Here is a 21,868-nt window from a genome sequence, read left to right on the forward strand (position 1 = left end):
TCAAGACCATCCTGGTTAACACGGTGAAACCCTGTCTCTACTAAAAATACAAAAAATTAGCTGGGTGTGATGGTGTATGCCTGTAATCCCAGCTCCTTGGGAGGCTGAGGCAGGAGAATGGCTTGAACCAGGGAGTCGGAGGTTGCAGTGAGCCAAGATCGCACCACTGAACTCTAGCCTGGGCAACAGAGCAAGCCTCCGTCTCAAAACAAACAAACAAACCAAACAAACAAACAAACAAACAAAATGTAGGGTTGAGCTTGGTGTCTTAACCTGTAATCCCAGCACTTTGGAAGGTGGGAGGATCACTTGAGGCCAGGAGTTTGAGACCAGCCAGGGCAACGTAACGAGACCCCATCTCTGGAAAAAATTTAAAAAACAAAATTAGCCATGTGCAGTGGTGCATGCTAGTAGTCCCAGCTACCCTGGAGGCTGAGGTGGGAAGATAGCTTGTGCCCAGGAGTTTGAGGCTGCGGTGAGCTATGATCACACCAGTGCCCGGGAGTTTGAGGCTGCGGTGAGCTATGATCACACCAGTGCCCGGGAGTTTGAGGCTGCGGTGAGCTATGATCACAACAGTGCCCGGGAGTTTGAGGCTGCGGTGAGCTATGATCACACCAGTGCCCGGGAGTTTGAGGCTGCGGTGAGCTATGATCACACCAGTGCCCGGGAGTTTGAGGCTGCGGTGAGCTATGATCACACCAGTGCCCGGGAGTTTGAGGCTGCGCTGAGCTATGATCACACCAGTGCCCGGGAGTTTGAGGCTGCGGTGAGCTATGATCACACCAGTGCCCGGGAGTTTGAGGCTGCGGTGAGCTATGATCACACCAGTGCCCGGGAGTTTGAGGCTGCGGTGAGCTATGATCACACCAGTGCTATGATTTCAAGTTCTGCAGACATTATGCCTCAAGGACTCTATGCTGTAAAATCGTGTCTCAAGAATTCTGCACATTAAAAATGCATACCCAGGGGTGTGGGGAAAATTCCATGCCATCAACACTCACATCGTCATTTTTCCAAGTTTTTCAAGTTCCTTAAGAACCCTTCTATCCAATCCGAAAGTCTACAGGTAGAAGAAACATTCTAGGTGTCTTCTTGCCCCAAGATATGTCTGCCTCCAGACCTGGAGTTCTCGCTGTGTTTGATGATGAAGACCAGTAGACGCCTACACAGAGACTCCTGTATGTCATCATGAATAACACACGTCCCAGTCATGTGTCACAGGTGAGCCTATAAAACAGGCCCTGAGGTAGACTGTCCTGGGAGCCAGTGTGTTTCAGGCGCTGGAGCAGAGACTCAGAAGGTACAATCCATCTCTGCCCTCACAAAGCTCAGACTTTAGCGGGCACAGGTGATGAGGACGGCGGCCATTTCCAAAACAACACACTCTTCTCTTGCACGCGGAACAGGTCACAAAGCGCTTTCTGACTGACCACAGGCACTCATCCTACGCTTCACTGACCCTCGTGTTTTCAAGCTACTACATTACGTGGATTATCTGTTATCAAGTTTCATCCTGATTTCACAGTCTTCTGTTTTCATGATCAATTCGAGTACTTTACAGGTCATTGGATAGGCCAAAATAATGGTTCACAAAGATCTGTTTCCAAGGTAGAAGTGCCTCCCAAGGCAGCATGCACCATGGACCTTCTTGACACCCATCAATCACAGAAGGCATTGACCCGTGGTTTCTTTTCCTGAAAACAAACTTGACCTAATAACTGGGTAGAAGCACACGAAGCAAACAGCTAGTTCCTCTTTCCGAGGAAAACAGCACAAGGTACTGGCAGAATAATATTTGGGAAGCTTTTTTTTTTTTTTTAGATGAAGTTTCGCTCTGTCGCCCAGGCTGGAGTGCAGTGGCAGGATCTCGGCTCACCGTAAACCTCCGTCTCCCGGGTTCAAGCCATTCTCCTGCCTCAGCTTCCTGAGTAGCTGGGATGACAGGCACCCGTCACCACACCTGGCTAATTTTTGTATTTTTAGTAGAGATGGGGTTTCACCATGTTGGTGAGGCTGGTCCTGAACTCCTAACCTCGAGCTATCTTCCTGCCTAGGCCTCCCAAAGTGCTGGGATGACAGGCGTGAGAGCCATCACATCTGGCTGGGAAGCTAAATGCATCAGAAGATGCTGTTTGTGATTAAAGTTACACAATCGTTATAGAAAATGAGGACGCCGCGCACCGTCCAAAGAGAGCACGCAGCACGTGTGTACTCTGATCTCTGTTCGGATTTAGGATGAGGAGCCCACCATGGCCTGCACCACGGCGGAATGGACCTTGCTTTGGCACCTTTAAGACTGTTTCAGTGGTTCTCTCTCCCCATCTGGGTTCCTTTGAACACGGCTGTGCCTCTCTGTGTTGGCTTTCATTGAGTTGCTGGGTTTGATTTATTTGTATTCGGAGGAGTTTCGGTAAGTGAACGAGACTATTTGTTCTAAGTAAGACAGCTTTCATCAGCAGGTAATTACCCAGGAACCACAAAGGTGTGGGCACGACGGCTAAATGATGACAAGGAGTTCAAGCGTTTCCCTGGAAAATCCCTAGCTTGGGCAACGAGCCATCTCGCCCAGATTCCTGAACACAATCGCGCATTTCCAATTCCAGAGCCCAATTAGCCGGCCTTCTGTGGGGACGTGGCTGCCCATGCCCTGCCCAGCGTGGGATCTCAGCGGAGCACGACTTCAAAGACAGAAAGGACAACAAAGTACGCAGGCCAGAGTATTCACTCAAGAACTAAGGAGAGAGAATTGAGAGCAGGGAAGGCAGGAGGGGAAAGCAGGCTAGAGAGGCGCCCAGCATGTCGAAATAATTGCGTGCCTGGCACTCCACAGCAGTCTGTGCTCCTGGAGTCAGGACGTGTGCTTACTCGCTTAAAAATCTCCCAATGCAGGTATCCCAGCAGAGCAAGAATGAAACAGCACATCAGCTCCCTCTGTCCCTCGTGGGACAACTGGCGGTTGTGGGGACAAGAACCAAGCCTGGAGACAGACTCAGTCGAGATAAAGGCTCAACGGCCACAGCCGAAATGGCCCCTCCCAGCTGGGCCTCGGCATCCTCTACCCAGGATGGACAGTCCCCCAGCAGTGGACATGCCAGGGCCACCACTGATGGATGTCCAAACCTGTTCAGATTTTAAACTTTTTTCTTAAAAAAAAAATTGCCTGGGTACATACTAGGTATATATATTTATGGCATATTAAGGTATTTTGATACAGGTATGAAATGTGTAATACTCACATCAAATTAGGTATCCATCCCCCCTCGAGCATTCGTCACTTGTTTGTGTCACAAACATTCCAATTACACCTTTAGTTATGTTTTATTTTATTTTATTTTATTTTTGGGGGGGGACGGAGTCTCTGCAGTCCAGGCTGGAGTGCAGTGGCATGATCTCAGCTCACAGCAACCTCTGCCTCCCAGGTTCTAAGACATGTTCCTGCCTACAAGGGATGTTACAGATAAAATAAAGACTAGGAAATTCGGGGTGAAAGAACGTTAATTCATTTTGTTTGTTTGTTTTTTGGAGACAGAGTCTTGCTCTGTTGCCCAGGCTAGAGTGCAGTGGCATGATCTCGGCTGACGGCAACCTCCACCTTCCAGGTTCAAGTGATTCTCCTGCCTCAGCCTCCCAAGTAGCTGGGATTACAGGTGTGCACCACCACACCCAGCTAATTTTTGTGTTTTTAGTAGAGACGGGGTTTCACCATGTTGGCCAGGCTGGTCTCGAACTCCTGACCTCAAGTGATCCACCTGCCTCGGCCTCCCAAAGGGCTGGGATTCAGGGGTGAGCCCCCACGTCCGTCCACTTTTAGTTATTCTTAAATGGACCATGAAGTATTGTTGACTGGAGTCACCCTTTTGTGCTATCAAATATGAGATCTTACTCATTCTATCTAAGTATATTTTTGTGCCCATTAACCATCTCCACTGCACACCACATCTTCCCACCTTCTTACAAGATTGCAAACCTTTGAAACAGCCACAGAGAGCCCAAACAATTCTTTTCTTCTTTTCTATAAGATTGAATTAAAGGCCATCGGTATTGATATGCCAAAAATAAACTAAAAATTTTTAATGGTGTGAACAAATCATGTGTTAGTCATGCTACTTGTCCACAAAACATTGCATTTTAAAGAACGGATGATCGAATATTCTACACAAACTTTTCCAAGAAAACAGCAACGATGTGTTACTGCGGTTGGACGCAGTGGCTCACGCCTGTAATCCCAGCAATTTGGGAGGCCGAGGTGGGTGGATTATCTGAGGTCAAGAGTTTGAGACAAGCCTGGCTAACACAGTGAAACCCCATCTCTACTAAAAATACAAAAAATTAGCTGGGTGTAGTGGTGGGTGTCTGTAATCCCAGCTACTCGGGAGGCTGAGGCAGGAGAATCGCTTGAACCTGGGAGGCGGAGGTTGCCGTGAGCCGAGATCGTGCCACTGCACTCCAGCCTGGGCAACAAGAGTGAAACTCTGTCTCAAAAAAAAAAAAATTATTGGTCAAAATGTGTGTTGCCTAAATCTGAAACATTTTCAGAATCGAATAAAATTAAGTCGGTGATTATAAATCATTGCCTCTCTGCTGTCATTTTGGTTAGGCGGATCACATACATGAATTTTTGGAAACTATTCTTTATATAGGTTTTTAGCCGTTCAGATTAAAAGCAAAACGTCATGAGGAAAGAATGCCTCACTTGCCAGTTTCCAGAAACTTCACCTTGGGCTGCAGATTGATGGGTGAATGCCTTTAGGATGGCAGCAAATCTACCACTTGAAGGCACCTGGGAATCTTTTAACGGCCTCATAAGAATGCAGATTGCAGGGCCCCACCCCCACCCCCAGAGGCCCCGATTCACAGCGGGGCCCTGGGAACTTGCATTTCTTGTCTGCTCCCCGGAAATGCTGATGTTACAGGTCCGGAGAAGGCACTCTGGGATTCACTGTGTTAGAAAATGCCAGTTCTTTGAAAAACTGCTGCAAATGAGGAAGGGCCAAGGTGGCAGGGAATAGGAGCCACTGTCACAGATGAAACAGGAATTTACAAAAATTAAAAAATACACAAGCAAAAACTCAGCTGGATGTGAGAAAACCCACTTCTCCCTGAGGAAGAGAAAGAGCTGAAGTCCTTTAAAAGTTAACTGCCTGCTTTTCTGTGGCTAAATAAGCCTCATCTCTCCCTTTCCCAAGCGTTGTAAGAACTGCTTATCCAGCGGTACAGCTACAAAGTCACTAGGCAAATAATCTGAAATCAGAAAACACAGTATTCCTTAAAAAATAAAAAATAGTACGATCCATGTCTCAATTAAATAAGCGTCTTTGTTTCTCACTTCTACGATATACTTCCCCCTACACAGATCTCCCCCCGCCCCACAAAATACTTAAAAAACATCCAAACTCTTTGTTCAAAACAGTCCTTTCAATGTTCATCCGACCGGGTGGGTACACCTAAATAATTAAGCAATTCCTCCTCAACCCCTCGGTCTCTCTAATTCCTTAATTATCCCACTACACAGAAACCAATCCTTTCGTCTCAAGGCACATCCGAATGAGGAGAAAAGATGTGGCCAGGCTGCTGCCAGTTTGTGGTATCGCACATTGGGCTTGGCTCTGTCTCAGGGGGAGCCCCGACAGGTGTGTTCCTGAAAATCAAAGGGATCCTGCCATGCTGGCTATCAAATTTCAACACACCCCAGTCCTTGGCAGAGGGAACAAGGTGTTTCACCAAGCTTTGGGTAGAAAGGAGATATGAGCACAGGCAGGGATCTGGCTCAGCTCTGTGTACTGGTCCTTTCACTCTCGCGGCTTTTCAAAAGAATCAAGGCTGGGCGCGGTGGCTCACGCCGGTCATGCCAGCACTTCGGGAGGCTGAGGCGAGTGGATCATGAGGTCAGGAGTTCCAGACCAGCTTGGCCAAGATGGTGAAACCCCGTCACTACTAAAAATACAAAAATTAGCCGGGCGTGGTGGCGGGCACCTATCATCCCAGCTACTCGGGAGGCTGAGGCAGAAGAATCTCTGAGGCAGGACAATCGCTTGAACCCGGGCTGCAGAGGCTGCAGTGAGCCGAGATCACGTCGCTGCACTCCAGCCTGCACGATAGAGTGAGGCTCCGTCTCCGATCATCATCATCACCATCTTCATCATCATCATCAAAATAGGCCAGGCACAGTGGCTCACGCCTGTAACCCCAGCACTTTGGGAGGCCGAGGTGAATGCACCACTTGAGACCAGGAGTTCAAGATGAACCTGGGCAACGAGGCGAAACCGCGATTCTACAGAAATTAGCCGGGTGTGCTGCTGCACACCTGTATTCCCAGCTACTGGGGAGGCTGAGGCAGGAGAATCACTCGGGCCTGGGAGGCGGAGGTTGCAGTGAGCCGAAATAACACCACTGTACTCCAGCCTGGGCGACAGAGTGAGAGCTTGTGTCAAAAAACAAACAAACAAACAAAGAATCAAACTACACCCAGTCTCTGCTTGGAGAAATTCTCAAAAAACCATCTCAATTCAAACAGCCAAGGAAGGGATATGCATTTTTTAAAAAAATGTAAGGTACCACACATAAACACGGCTGAGAAAAGCACTTAGCATTTGGATGGCCAACAGGTATATGAAAAGGTGCTTTTAGCAAAAGGTACTCAGCCAGGCCTGGTGGCTCACGCCTGTCATCCCAGCACTTTGGGAGGCTGAGGCACGTGTATCACCTGAGGTCAGGAGGTCGAGACCAGCCTGGTCAACATGGTGAAACCCCATCTCTATTAAAAATACAAAAATTAGCCGGGCGTGGTGGCACACGCCTGTAATCTCAGCTACTCAGGAGGCTGAGGCAGAAGAATCGCTTGAACCCGGGAGCCAGAGTTTGCCGTGAGCTGCGATCGCGCCACTGCACTCCAGCCTAGGTGACAGGGTGAGACTCCGTCTCAAAAACAAACAAACAAAAAAATAAACAAAGAAAAGGTACTCAACATCACTAACCATCAGGGAAATGCAAATCAAAATCACCATGAGCTATCATCGCACGCCAGCTAACATGGTATTGTCAGAAGGCTGTTTTGTTTCTGTTTTTTTATGTTTTTTTTTTTTTTTTTTCTCTTTGAGATAGAGTCTTGCTCTGTCGCCCAGGCTGGACTGCAATGGTGTGATCTCAGCTCACTGCAACCTCCGCCTCCTGGGTGCAAGTGATTCTCCTGCCTCAGTCTCCTGAGTAGCTGGGGTTACAGGCCCCCGCCACCACGCCTGGCTTATTTTTGTATTTTCAGTTGAGATAGGGTTTCACCATGTTGGCCAGGCTGGTCTCCAACTCCTGACCTCAGGTGATCCACCCGCCTTGGCCTCCCAAAAAGTGCTGGGATGACAGGTGCGAGCCACCGCACCCGCCAGAATGATGATTTCTATCATTGATTACAAGTGTTGGGGAGGGTGTAGAGAAAAGGGGGCCCTCTGACACCATTGGTGGGAACGTGAATTAGTACAGCCACTATGAAAAACAGTACAGAAGTTCCTCAGATCATTAAAGATAAAAGCACCACATCATTCAGCAATCCCACTACTAGGCATAGACTCAAAGCAAATGCAATCGGTGTATCAAAGAAACGCCTGCATTCATACGTGCATTGCAGCACTATTCACAGGAGCCAAGATATGGAAACAATTTAGGCGTCCAACAACACACAAAAGGATACAGACAATATATACCTATGCCCGATGGAATACTATGCAGCCATAAGAAAGGAGGAAACCCTGTCTCCTATAGCAACATGGATGGAACTGGAGGCCATTACTCTAAGGGAAATCACTCAGAAACCGGAGGCCATTACTCTAAGGGAAATCACTCAGAAACCGAAAGTCAAATCCCATTGTTCTTATGTCGAGTCCAACTTCCTGGGTCCGATGCACAGACTTTGGCCGAAGGACGGATGAACAAATGCACTCAGACACAGGTTTGCAGTGAAAGAGTGGGCTAGGGGATGGGGCCGCTCCCAGACACGGAGCAGGGTGTTGTAAAGAGTCAGCAGCTGCCGGGTGCGGTGTCTCACGCCTGTAATCCCAGCACTTTGGGAGGCCAAGGTGGGTGGATCATGAGGGCAGGAGATCGAGACCATCCTGGCTAACACAGTGAAACCCCGTTTCTACTAAAAATACAAAAAATTAGCCGGGCGTAGTGGCAGGCGCCTATAGTCCCAGCTACTGAAGAGGCTGAGGCAGGAGAATGGCGTGAACCCGGGAGGCGGAGCTTGCAGTGAGCCGAGATGGCGCCACTGCACTCCAGCCTGGGCAATAGAGCGAGATTCCGTCTCAAAAAAAAAGAATCAGCAGCCGTGGCTTTGACAAGCTGGCACTGCGGGCCTTTATTTAGTAGAGATTTAATGACAAAGGCCTTGAGTCAACACATTCGTGGGCAATTCATATGGTTGTCCCCCTAACCTGGAGAGAGGGACAGAGTAGTTCTGTGCGTGGATGATTAAAGGCCAGGTTCTGATGTGTAAGTAAACTAACTTATCTAGATCAGTTTCTTTACATTCCCCTTGTTATCTAACCTAAGCTTTCAGGCACCAGATAAGAGAATCTGGCTGCCTACAGCCAAATCTTATTCTGAAGTGTTCGTAAAATGTTCCGGCCTTCCAAGAAGGTTTACATCTTTCTACAATTTTTCCCACCACCCTGACCGACCTCTTGCATTCTTCCTTATAAGTGGGAGCTAAATAATGTGTCTATATGGACAGACAGTGGAATAACAGACATTGAAGAGTCAGAAGGGCGGGAGGTGGGAGAGGGGCAACGGATGAAGAATTACCTCTCAGGTACAATGTACATGATTCAGGGGTGAGCTATACTAAAAGCCCAGACCTCACCACTACGCCATTCATCCATGTAACAAAAACTGTACTTGCGCTGCCTACATGTACACAAATGAAAAGTAAAATAATCAAATAAAAGGACAGAGCATTGAGAATCTGGAAGGTATTAGAAAGTTGTGTGCACACCTTGCTCAGTGTGAACAGGCAGAAAGAGCACACCAGAATTTGGTCTGGCACCTGGTCGAAAATCTTAAGGGCAAGCACATTCCTGTTTGAGTTATCTTTTTTTCTTTCTTTTTTGTTTTGAGACAGAGTGCTGCTCTGTCTCCCAGGCAGTCCTGGGTTCAAGCGATTCTCCTGCCTCAGCCTCCCGAGTAGTTGGGATTACAAGCGCACGCCACCATGCCTGGCTAATTTTTGCATTTTTAGTAGAGACGGGGTTTCACCATGTTGGCCAGGCTGGTCTCGAACTCCTGACCTCAGGTGATCCACCTGCCTTGGCCTCCCAAAGTGCTGGGATTACAGGCGTGAGTCACCACGCCTGGCCTAATTTAGCTTAAGTCAAGAACTCCCGACCAGCAGAGGCACCTCCTGGCATGTGCCCTGGAGGTCAACAAGAAAGGACAATGGCTCCTGATCCCCGGGGAACCCACATTTGACTAAGAGTGCAAGCTACCAGCACATCCGCACGCCTTTCCCAGCAGGTGTCGGAGCTGAGCGATGCTATCTTCGCCTTGCCTTCACCATTTCCTGCTCTACGATGGGGCCAGAAATCCCCAAAAGAAACTGCAAAAAGCAGAGGCATCGCTCCCAAATGCCACTTGGCACATGACTGAAGCTCAGCCATGCACCACGCAAACGACCTGTCCCAAGGGGGGAAAAAAGCCACTGGAGTACCTTTGTCGTTCAAGGTTTCTTCTTTTATTTTGCTTACAACTTGTTTGGCTTTGCTGTCATTATTTCCAGCTAAAAGGATAAAAACAAAAAAGATACAGTGACTTGGATGATCATCCAGAAACTATTAACTGCAAAAAAAAGAGGTTTTTAAGAGAAGTATAACACAAATTTGAAATGTGCCTTTGATGGACTTCCCTTTTTGCTAGCGTTTAACTTGACAGTCATTTTGGCAGACTAAAGCCATGCATTTAAGAGCCATTTTCTTTAGCCTGCATCGGCAGAAAGTACGAATGCATTTCACATTCTACTTTTCAATAATGACAGGGACTCAGGGCACCTGCTGGCGTAATTTGCACGTGAGAGCGGAGAATAGCATAAGCATAAAAATGTGCATTAAAATGTCAGGATGGAAATGGAATTTTCAAAGGAGCTTTTACGCTAGGAACATCCCAGTGTGCAGTCACAGACTGCGCAATGCACGTGATCACAGACCGCGCTTCCTACTGCGTGCTCACGATTTCTTTCTGTTTCTCATTTTTAATTGTACTTGAAGTTCTGGGGTACATGTGCGGAAAGTGCAGGTTGCTTACATAGGCATACACGTGCCATGGTGGTTTGCTGCAGCCATCAACCCGTCATCTAGATTAGGTATTTCTCCTAATGCTCCCCCTGCCCTAGCCCTCCAAACCCCTGACAGGCCCCAGTGTGTGATGTTCCCCTCCCTGTGTCCATGTGTTCTCATTCTTCAGCTCCCACTGATGAGGGAGAAGATGCGGTGTTTGGTTTTCTGTTCCCGTGTTAGTTGGCTGCACGCTCAGGATTTCTTATTCCTGTCTCTGCAGCTCTGTAAAACTCTTCAAGTGAGGTTTCAGGAATATGCCTTTAGAAGGATGGAAAGAGGTGTTTTGCCTACAAGGCATGTTACAGCTAAAATAAAGACGAGGAAATCTGGGGTGAAAGAACATTAATTAGGTGTTTATTATTAGTATTATTATTTTTTTTTTTTTGGAGACAAAGTCTTGCTCTGTTGCCCAGGCTGGAGTGCAGTGGCGCGATCTCAGCTCACCACAACCTCCACCTCCCCGATTCAAGCAATTCTCCTGCCTCAGCCTCCCGAGTAGATGAGATTACAGGCACCTGCCACCATGGCTGGCTAATTTTTGTATTTTTAGTACAGACGGGGTTTCACCATGTTGGCCAGGCTGGTCTTGAACTTCTGACTTCAGGTGATCCACCCGCCTGGGCCTCCACAGTGCTGGGATGACAGGCATGAGCCACCACACCCGGCCTGGTTTCTTTAATGTCTTAGGAAGTGAACGTGTGTTAAACAGGAGACTATAGTCTGATCTTTTCATACTCATTTTTTCAAATGTCTTTGACCAGGGAGGTTGCATTTTAAGGTGTTTCTGAAGGGGCAGCTCTTGAGGGGAATGGAGCTTGGCAAATTCTTCCTCCTTCAGCCTCATCCTTCATTAACCTGTTGGCAACGTGTGGTGTTAACTGCTTTCCAAGGTGAGCAAAGCCCAAAACTCCCTTTCAGAGAGGGTCATGGAAAAAGTGTTGAGAGAAGGGAGATGAGATCTAGCAGGTGAAGTGCACAGGCTTGAACAAGAACCTCCTGGGTGCCAGGAGAGCTGGAAGGGAGGATCAGGACACCAGCTTCAAACAGCTGACCTGCAAGGAGCAGGTACCAAGGGGGTGGGGCCAGTCTATCTCCATCCTACCTGCACCCAGCCCGAGCCAGTGAGGTATTCCGAAGTACAGCACCATCCCCGGCTCTGCGTGAAAATACATGACCAAACAATCGCTCTCTCTGGCATTCCTGCATGCTGAGTCAACATAGTGTGTTGAATTTACACACTCCAACACAAGTAAGACACCATGCGGTTTGATATCCTACCATTGTATTCGGTATTCTTTCTTCTGGATTAAGGCCACGGGCTCCCAAATTAACTACCAGAATGCACTTTTCAAAAAACAATGAGAAGTGTTTTCAGCAAGGAGTTAAAAAATATCTAAGAGAGGAGAGGCAGTGAAACAATTGAAGTTGGAAATGTGTTTGGCTCCAGCGGGAGACGGCTAAGATCAATAGCGTGAAGCCCATCCTTCGGGGCAGAGTAAAAGGAATATCTAAATTGGCACTCCCTTGAAGGAATTCAAAGTTTCAAACATCAGAAGACTGAAGCTGCTAAGGTAATTTGCACCTTTGACTTCCTTAAAGAAATAGAACATGATATACTGTCGTCATATATTTGCTTTCGGAGTCTTTTGGCGCTGAGGAGGCGGCAGGCATTTCAGGGAGGTGGGTTTCGAGGGTAGGGAGAGAAAGAAATAGCCTGAAAGCTATATTCCATCTATAAATGTCTTATGCATCCAACACAAAACAAAACAAGAAAGGATAAAAAAATTCAAAGTCAAGGTAACCTTTACACTGGGGCCTTGTACATTCATGAGCTGATTTATGAAATCTCATGAACTTTTAAAATCTAAGTAGTCATCCACTGCTGGGCAGCTCTGCTGTATCAGTCATCGCAAGATCAAAGGGTGCGGCCAGGCACGGTGGCTCACACCTGCAATCCCAGCACTTTGGGATTTGGGAAGCTGAGGTGAGCAGATCACGAGGTCAGGAGTTGAAGACCAGCCTGGGCCGGGCGCGGTGGCTCAAGCCTGTAATCCCAGCACTTTGGGAGGCCGAGACGGGCGGATCACGAGGTCAGGAGTTCGAGACCATCCTGGCTAACACGGTGAAACCCCGTCTCTACTAAAAAATACAAAAAACTAGCCGGGCGAGGTGGCGGGCGCCTGTAGTCCCGGCTACTCGGGAGGCTAAGGCAGGAGAATGGCGTAAAAACCCGGGAGGCAGAGCAGTGAGCTGAGATCCGGCCACTGCACTCCAGCCTGGGCGACACAGCGAGACTCCGTCTCAAAAAAAAAAAAAAAAAAAAAAAAAAGAAGACCAGCCTGGCCAACATAGTGAAACCCGGTCTCTACTAAAAATATAAAAATTAGCTGGGCATGGTGGTGCATGCCTGTAATCCCAGCTACTAGGGAGGCTGAGGCAGGAGAATCACTTGAACCAGGACCCGGGAAGCAGAGGTTGCCGTGAACTGAGATCAGGCCACTGCACTCCAGCCCAACTCTGGTGACAGAGCCCAACTCTGTCTCAAAACAAACAAACAAACAAACAAAAAGCCAGACATGGTGGCAGGCGCCTATAATCCCAGGTACTCTGGAGGCTGAGGCAGAAGAATCGCTTGAACCCAGGAGGCGGAGGTTGCAGTGAGACGAGATCGTGCCACTGCACTCCAGCCTGGGCAACAGAGCTAGACTCCATCTGAAAAAGAAAAAAAAAGGAAAATCAAAGGGAAACATGCTGGAAGGTGGGACGAAGTAAGAAGGAAGCCTCCACCTTCCCATGAAAGACCAACGTGGCCAGAAAAAAGCTGGGAGCATCAAAAAAAGCCAGGCGAAGCGATTATTTGGGAAGACCACCTTCATGGGCAGGGCATTTTCCATGGCAGCACAGTCAACACTGGCATAGGACAGAGGCAGCACATTGGAGGAATGGAGAAGGTGGGGTGGCATGTGCGATATCTTCTTCGGCCAGCGTCACCTTCAGCAATTGTCTCCTCAGATCTGGAGGGAGCTTCTTTAAGGAACTGGATGTGAGACATTTGCTGGAGTAGTTCCTGCATTTACTGAGCAACTGCTGCATGTGCAGAGAAACACCACACACAAGTCCCCAACACAGTGCATCTGCCTTCTGCTCCATCCCTCGTATTTAGGGGTCTGGGGAGGGAAGGCATTACATGTTCTATGTGCAATGGAAATTGGTACCGTCATTACGGAAAACAGTGGAGATGGGGTTTCACTCTGTTGGCCAGGCTGGTCTTGAACTCCTGACCTCAGGTGACCCATTCGCCTTGGCCTCCCACAGTGCTGGGATGACAGGCATGAGCCACCACACCCGGCGTGGTTTCTTTCATGTCTTAGGAAGTGAATGTGCATTGGACAGGAGACTACAGTTGGATGTCGTCGTCATTTTTTTTAAGTATCTTCGACCAGAGAGGTTGGATTTTAAGGTGTGTCTAAAGGGGTGGCCTTATTTTTTTTTTTTTTTTGAGAGTTCCTCAAAAAATGATCAATACACCTACCATAGGATCTAGCAACCTCACTCCTCCGTATAGATCCAAAGGAAATGAAATTAGCACTTTGCAGAGACATCTAGACTCCGTATTCATTGCAGATGGGTGCGGTGGCTCACACCTGTAATTCCAGCACTTTGGGAGGCCAAGGCAGGTGGATAACCTGAGGTTGGGAGGTTGAGATCAGCCTGACCAATATGGTGAAACCCCGTGTCTACTAAAAATACAAATTAGCTGGGCTGGGTGGTATGTGCCTGTCATCCCAGCTATTCAGGAGGCTGAGGCAGGAGAATTGCCTGAACCTGGGAGGCGGATGTTGTGGTGAGCCGAGGTCACGAAATGGCACTCCAGCCTGGGCAACAAGAGCGAAACTGCATCTCAAATAAATAAACAAATAAACCTACCATATGATCTAGCAATCTCACTCCTCCGTATAGATCCAAAGGAAATGAAATGAGCACCTTATGGTGATATCTACAGTCCCATGTTCACTGCAGCCTGACTCACAAGAGCCAAGCTATGAAACCAACCTAAGTGTCCACCTAAGGATATGTGGACAAAGAAAACGTGGGATTCTACACCATGGAATACCATTCAGCCTTTTAAGAAGGGGAACCTGTCCTGTGATACAATATGGATCAACCAGGAGTACATCACATTAAGTAAAATAAGCTGCAGAAAGCCAAATCCCACATGATCTCACCCATATGTAGAGGCTCCAGAAGTCGAACTCACAAGAAAAAGTATTATGGTGATTACTGGCCGGGCACAGTGGCTCACGGCTGTAATCCCAGCACTTTGGGAGGCCAAGGCGGGTGGATCACGAGGTCAAGAGATCGAGACCATCCTGGCCAACGTGGTAAAACCCCGTCTCCACTAAAAGTGCAAAAATTAGCCAAGTGTGGTGGTGTGCACCTGTAGTCCCAGCTACTCGGGAGGCTGAGGCAGGAGAATTGCTTGAACCTGAGAGGCAGAGGTTGCAGTGAGCCGAGATCACGTGACTGCACTCCAGCCTGGCGACAGAGTGAGACTCCATCTCAAAAAAAAGAAAGAAAGAAAAGAAAAAGTATTATGGTGATTACCAGGTGCTAGGGGGGTGGGTTGGTGACATTTTGGTCAAATGACACCAAAGGTCAGTTTGACGGAAGGTATAAGTTCAAGAGATCTATTGTACTAAAGGTGACTAAATTAGTGACTTATAGTCTTGAACTTGACTATAATTAGTCACAGTGACTATAATTCATATTTGAAAATTGCAAAGAGAGTAGATTTTCCGTGTTTCCAAAAACACACAAAAAGAAACACGTAAGGTAATGGATATGCGAATTAGCTTGAATTGGCCATTCCAGATGGAAACATATATCGAAACCACACTTTGTACACCATAAAAATATGTCACTTGTTTTTGTCAATTAAAATAAGTAAATAGATAATGAAATACAAGTTTAAATATTTTACATGTGTCACAGGTACTATTCATGGACAACACAAAGTATATGTGGCACAAAGTCACTTTTAAAAGACAGTTGCAATTTAGATAACCTAACCCAGCTAGACTTCCTGTGACCTACAAAACTAGATTTCATGATGACCAACACAACCGCACCTCATCATACTCTAACCCAACTAAATCTCATTAGGACCGGCCAAAATACACCTCATCATACCCTAACCCAAATAGATCTGATTATACCTTAACCCAACTAGACCTCATCATGACCTAAGCCAACTAAATCTCATTATAACCTAGCCCAAATAGACCTCAACATGACCTAATACAAATATATATCTTTATGACTATACCAAACAGACCTCATCAAAACTTAACTGAATCTCATCATGACCAACCACACTAGACCTCATAACTTAACCAAACTAGACCTCATCATGACCTAATACAACGAGATCACATCATTACCAACCCAACTAGACCTCATCATGACCTGACACAGCTAAATCTCATTATAAACCAGCCCAACAAGATCTAATCATGACTGACTGTGACTAGATTTCATCATGACCAACCCAACTACCTCCTCATGACCTAACTAACTCTCATAATGACCAACCCAACTATACTTCATCATAACTGAACCCAGCTTAACTACATCATAACCTAACCCCACAAGACTTCATTATGACCTAATACAACTACATCTCATCAAGGCCAACAAAACTAGTCCTCATCATGACCTAACAAAATCTCATCATGACCAACCCAAATAGACCTCATCACAACCTAATCCAAGTAAATCTCCTCATACCCTAACCCAAGTAGAATCTATCATGACCTAACCAAACTAGACTTCATCATAACCTAACCAAACTAGACCTCATCATGACCTAATACAACTAGATCTCATCAAGACCAACCCAACTAGACCTTGTCATGACCTAATTATATCTCATCATGACCAACGAACTAGATCTTATCATAATATAATCCAACAAGATTACATCATGACCAACCCAACTAGACCTCATCATAACCTAACCCAACTAGATCTTATCATGACCTAATACAACTAGATCCCACCATGAGCAACACAACTAGACCTCATCATAAACAAGCTACATCTCATTATGACAATGAACTAGATCTCATCATAACCTAACCCGCCTAGATCTCATCATGACCTAATACAAGTAGATCTCATCATGAACAACCTACCAGATCGCATCATAGCCTAGCCCAACTAGACTTCATTATGACCTAATACAACTAATTCTCATAATGACCAATCCCACTAGACCTCATCATGACCGAACCAAATTGGACTTCATCATAACCTAACCCAACTAGACCTCATCATGACATGAGACAACTAGATCTTATCATGACCTACCCAACTAGAACTCATCATGACCTAACTAGAGCACATCATGACCAACCAAACAGATCCCATTATAACTTAATCCAACTAGATCTCATCATAACCTAATACAACTAGATTTCATCATGACCAATGCACTAGACCGCACCATATCCTACCACAACTGGATCTCATCATGACCTAATACAACTAGATTTCATTATGAGCAACCCATCTAGACCTCATCATAACCTAACTAGATCTCAACATGACCAACCAACTAGATCTCATCATAACCTAAACCAACTACTACTCATCATGACCTAGTACAACTAGTTCTCATCATGACAAACCCAACTAGACCTCATCATAACCTAACTAGATCTCAACATGACCAACCAACTAGATCTCATCATAACCTAAACCAACTACTACTCATCATGACCTAGTACAACTAGTTCTCATCATGACAAACCCAACTAGACCTCATCATAACCTACCCCAGCTACATCACATCATGACCTAATACAACTAGATCTCATCATGACCAACCAACTAGATATCATCGTAACATAATTCAATTAGATCTCATCATGACCTAATACAATAGATTTCATAAAGACCAGCCCAACTATACCTCATCATAACCTAACTCAATTAAATCTCCTCATACCCTAACCCAACTAGACCTCATCATGACCTAACCCAACTAAATAAACCTCATCATAATCTCACCCAACTAGACCTCATCATGACCAAATACAACTAGATCTCATCACGACCAACCCAACTAGACCTCATCATAACCTAACTAGATCTCATGATGACCAACCAACTAGATCTCATCATAACCTAACCCAACCAGATCTCATCATGACCAACCCAACTAGACCTCATCATAACCTAACCCAACTAGATCTCATCATGACCTAATACAATTAGATCTCCTCATGACCAACCCAACTGGACCTCATTATAGCCTAACTAGATCTCATCATGACCAACCAACTGGACCTCATCAGAACCTTACCCAACTAGATCTCATCAGGACCTAATGCGACTAGATCTCATCAGGACCAACCCAACTAGACTTCATCATAACCCAACTAAACTTCATTATAACATAATTAGACCTCATCACTATCTACCCTTCCTGAGGACTGTACAAGAGATTTCTTATATTGGAAAAAAGCAGTATAATTTCAAAACAGAAACAAAAAGATTTTGAGCCCAAACCAGAGTCACCAATCTGTGGCTAAACCTGGTCTGCAGCTAGATATTGTACAAAAAAGTTTTACTGGAACACAGACTTTCCTGTTGTTTTAAATATTACCTATGGGTGGTTACTCACTACTAGGGCAGAGCTCATAGTTATGAGAGAAACATATGAACACATTTATTACCGGTCTCTTTACAGAAAAAGTTTACCAACCCCACCTGCATCTTAGATGGCATTCCATTAAGCATTATGAAAAAAAATGATCCCCCACCAAAACAATATTTTGAAACAATGAAACTAAGATCTTGTGGACAGATGGGAATTTGAACAGCTGATATATGTGCCTCATCATATTAATGTGCTTCAGTTGGACCCAGGTTATAATCTGAATTATTTTACAAGTAGTTGATTATTCTTTAAATATTAATAAATTTTAATTAAAAATTTGAAGTTAAATATGCTCATCTCTTATTCTGTATTTAATATAAAATTCATTGTGTTCAATGATTTTTTTCATTAATTGACTTTGAATCAAACTGTCTTACAAAATGAAAAAATGCCTCTCTCAGAATAAATCCAATTATCCTCAAAGTCACACAGGGGAGATAAGACTGAATAATTGATTGGATTGACTTGAAGGGTCAAAACTGTAACTCACAGTGAAAATTAAACACTGACATCAGGAGCTCTGTGGGAAAGGAGACAGGTAGGGTGCAGATGTGGTGTTTACTTTCTGTTTATCTCCAGAAAAAAGGCACATTGGTGCTGACATACACTGCTCCTGATGCTCAGTAAACATCATCTAAATGAAGTGGTAACACTTGAGACTCCCATGCACATGCACCAGAAGCTTGCTCACATGTCTTCATTGCTTTGTTCCTACAAAGTCCTCAGTCAACTAGACCTCACTGTGACCTAACCAAACCACATATCATCATGATCTAACTCAACCTGTCATCATGATCTAATCCAACAAGACTTTATTGTGTTGTATTCAACTACCTCATGATGACATAACCCAACTAGACCTTATCATGACCTAACCCAACTAGACCTCATCATGATCTATCCATTAGGCCTCATCATGACCTTCCCAACTAGATCTCATCATGCTCTAACCCAATTAGACCTCATCATGACTTACCCAACTAGACATCAATGTGACCTAACCCAACTAGAACTCATTGGTTCTTAACCCAACTAGACTTCATCATGACCTAGCCAAACCACACATCATCATGATCTGATCCAGCTAGATCTCATCATGCTATTACTGAAGTAGACTTCATTAAGACCTAATTAAATCACACCTCATAATGATCTAACTCAACCAGTCATCCTAATCTAATCCAACAAGATTTCATCAATGTGACAACTAGGCCTCAATGTGACCTAACCCAACTACATGTCGTCAGGACCTAACTCAACTAGACCTCATCACGACCTACCCAATTAGATCTCAGAGTGACTTAGCCCAACTAGATTTCATCATGACCTAAATAAGTCACATATCATCATGTCTAATCCAATTACATCTCATCATGCTCTTATGGAATTAGACTTCATTAAGACCTAATCAAACCATTCCTCATAATGACCTAACTCAACCAGTCATCATGATCTAATCAAACAAGACTTCATTACATCCTATTCAACTACTTCATCATGACATAACCAAAGGAGACATTATCATGATCTAATACAACTAGACTTCATCATGACCTGCCCAACTAGATCTCGTCATGACCAAACCAAACTGTACCTCACCATGATCTAACTCAACCAGACATCATCACAACCTCATACAACTAGACTTCATCATGACCTGCCCAACTAGACCTCATCATGACCAAACCAAACTGCACCTCATCATGATGTAACTCAACCAGACATCATCACAACCTCATACAACTAGACTTCCTCATGACCTGCCCAACTAGATCTCGTCATGACCAAACCAAACTGTACCTCACCATGATCTAACTCAACCAGACATCATCACAACCTCATACAACTAGACTTCCTCATGACCTGCCCAACTAGATCTCATCAAGACCAAACCAAACTGCACCTCATCATGATGTAACTCAACCAGACATCATCACAACCTCATACAACTAGACTTCCTCATGACCTGCCCAACTAGACCTCATCACGACCGAACCAAACTGTACCTCACCATGATCTAACTCAACCAGACATCATCACAACCTAATACAACTAGACTTCATCATGACCTGCCCAACTAGATCTCGTCATGACCAAACCAAACTGTACCTCACCATGATCTAACTCAACCAGACATCATCACAACCTCATACAACTAGACTTCCTCATGACCTGCCCAACTAGATCTCATCATGACCGAACCAAACTGCACCTCATCATGATGTAACTCAATGAGACATCATCACAACCTCATACAATAGACTTCCTCATGACCTGCCCAACTAGACCTCCTCATGACCTCAACCACCACGATGAGGCAAAAAAGCACAAAGAAATGGGGTGTTTTCTTCCCTTCCTAGTTTAATGAAGAATTAAACTAATAATTAAACATTGCCTAGCTTAATTAAGAATTAAGAAGACGAAAAGATCATTGCACTGGAGGAGACACAAGGTCAAATATAACCAGTATTGGATGTAAGTCCTCCCATCTTTGTTCAATCTTGAGGGTCTCTCTTCACCCTACTCCACCATCATTGAAGCCACTAGGCCCACATCCAGCCAACCTTCAGAGAATACCTATTGCTCTCCCTGTTCGAAAAATCAGCATCATTTTGACCCAGTCATCTCAAATATTGGCAGAAGTCTGAGACACGGAAAGTCCTGCAAAGTTTGTCATGTCGTTAATGACAGAGCAGATATCCACCTAGCATGGATGGTCAAAACCAAGGGTTGGAATCCATCACCATCTCACAGTCTCCACGCTAAATCTCAGAACCCCTCCTGTCCTACGTCTTGTCTCTGATTTCCTCAGGTCCCAGGGAGATGTAAACAGATCATGAAAGTGCTCAAGTTCATAAGAACTTCTAGAAATATTCTCTCAGATGGGCACCCTCTCTCACAGGGTCTCCTCATCTAAACCCAATCCTTTTGCATCTAGAGGGGGTGCAATAAACTGAATGTTTGTATCCGTCCGAAGTTCCTACGTTGAAACTCTAACATCCCTGGTGACTCTGTTGGGAGGCAGAGCCTTGTGGGATGATTAGGTCATGAGAGTGGAGCACCATGAATGGAATTAGTACCCTTATAAAAGAGACCCCATCCAGTTTCCGCCACGTGAGGACACAGGAGAAAGTGGCCATCCACAACCTAGAAGACAGACTACACCAGAATCTGACCATGCTGACCCCCTGGTCTTAGGACTTCCAGCCTTGAGAACTATAGGACAATAAGTTTCTCTGGTTTGCAAGCCCCTCGGTCTGCAGTATTGTGTTACAGCAGCCCAAACACACCAAGACAGGAGAGTTATGGACATGGATGAACTTGACAATTTCAAGAAATTGTCATAAACTTTTAACTTCTCCCAGTCTATTATGAGAATGGGGCCGGGTGCAGTGGCTCATGCCTGTAATCCCAGCACTTTGGGAGGCCGAGGCAGGCAAATTATGAGGTCAAGAAATCAAGACCATCCTGACCAATATGGTGAAACCCCCTCTCTACTAAAAATACAAAAATTAGCTTGCCGTGGTGGCACACACCTGTAGTCCCAGTTACTTAGGAGGCTGAGGTAGGAGAATGGCTTCAACCTGGGAGGTTGTGGTAAGCTGAGATCGTGCCACTGCACTCCAGCCTGGGCAATAAGAGTGAAACTCCATCTCAAAAACATAATAATAAAAATAAAATAATAAAATAAAATAAAGAGAATGGGGCCAGGTGCAGTGGCTCACGCCTGTAATCCCAGCACTTTAGGAGGCTGAGACGGGCGGATCACGAGGTCAAGAGATTGAGACCATCTTGGCCATCATGGTGAAACTCCATCTCTACTAAA

At 45.5% G+C, this 21,868-nt stretch overlaps 1 protein-coding gene across 9 annotated transcripts in view; it reads right to left on the reverse strand.

Moving 5' to 3' along the window:
• The window catches only part of LOC102121273 (polyprenol dehydrogenase), a 389,469-nt gene that overhangs the window by 243,236 nt on the left and 124,365 nt on the right, over window positions 1-21,868 (reverse strand). For 6 of the 9 annotated variants that reach the window (XR_010584122.2, XM_074030409.1, XM_074030411.1 and 3 more), the window contains exon 3: window positions 9,698-9,766. The exons of 2 other annotated variants lie outside the window; for them this stretch is intronic. Coding sequence is in view for 6 of the 7 variants with exons in the window: in XM_074030409.1 (XP_073886510.1) it covers window positions 9,698-9,766 (69 nt within the window). In the remaining variant the exon portion in view is untranslated. Of the gene's footprint in view, window positions 1-9,697; window positions 9,767-14,757; window positions 14,879-21,868 lie in introns of all 9 variants that reach the window. One more of the 9 variants, XM_074030408.1, reaches the window with a different exon arrangement.

This window comes from Macaca fascicularis, chromosome Y, assembly GCF_037993035.2.
Source record: "Macaca fascicularis isolate 582-1 chromosome Y, T2T-MFA8v1.1".
NCBI lineage: Eukaryota > Metazoa > Chordata > Mammalia > Primates > Cercopithecidae > Macaca > Macaca fascicularis.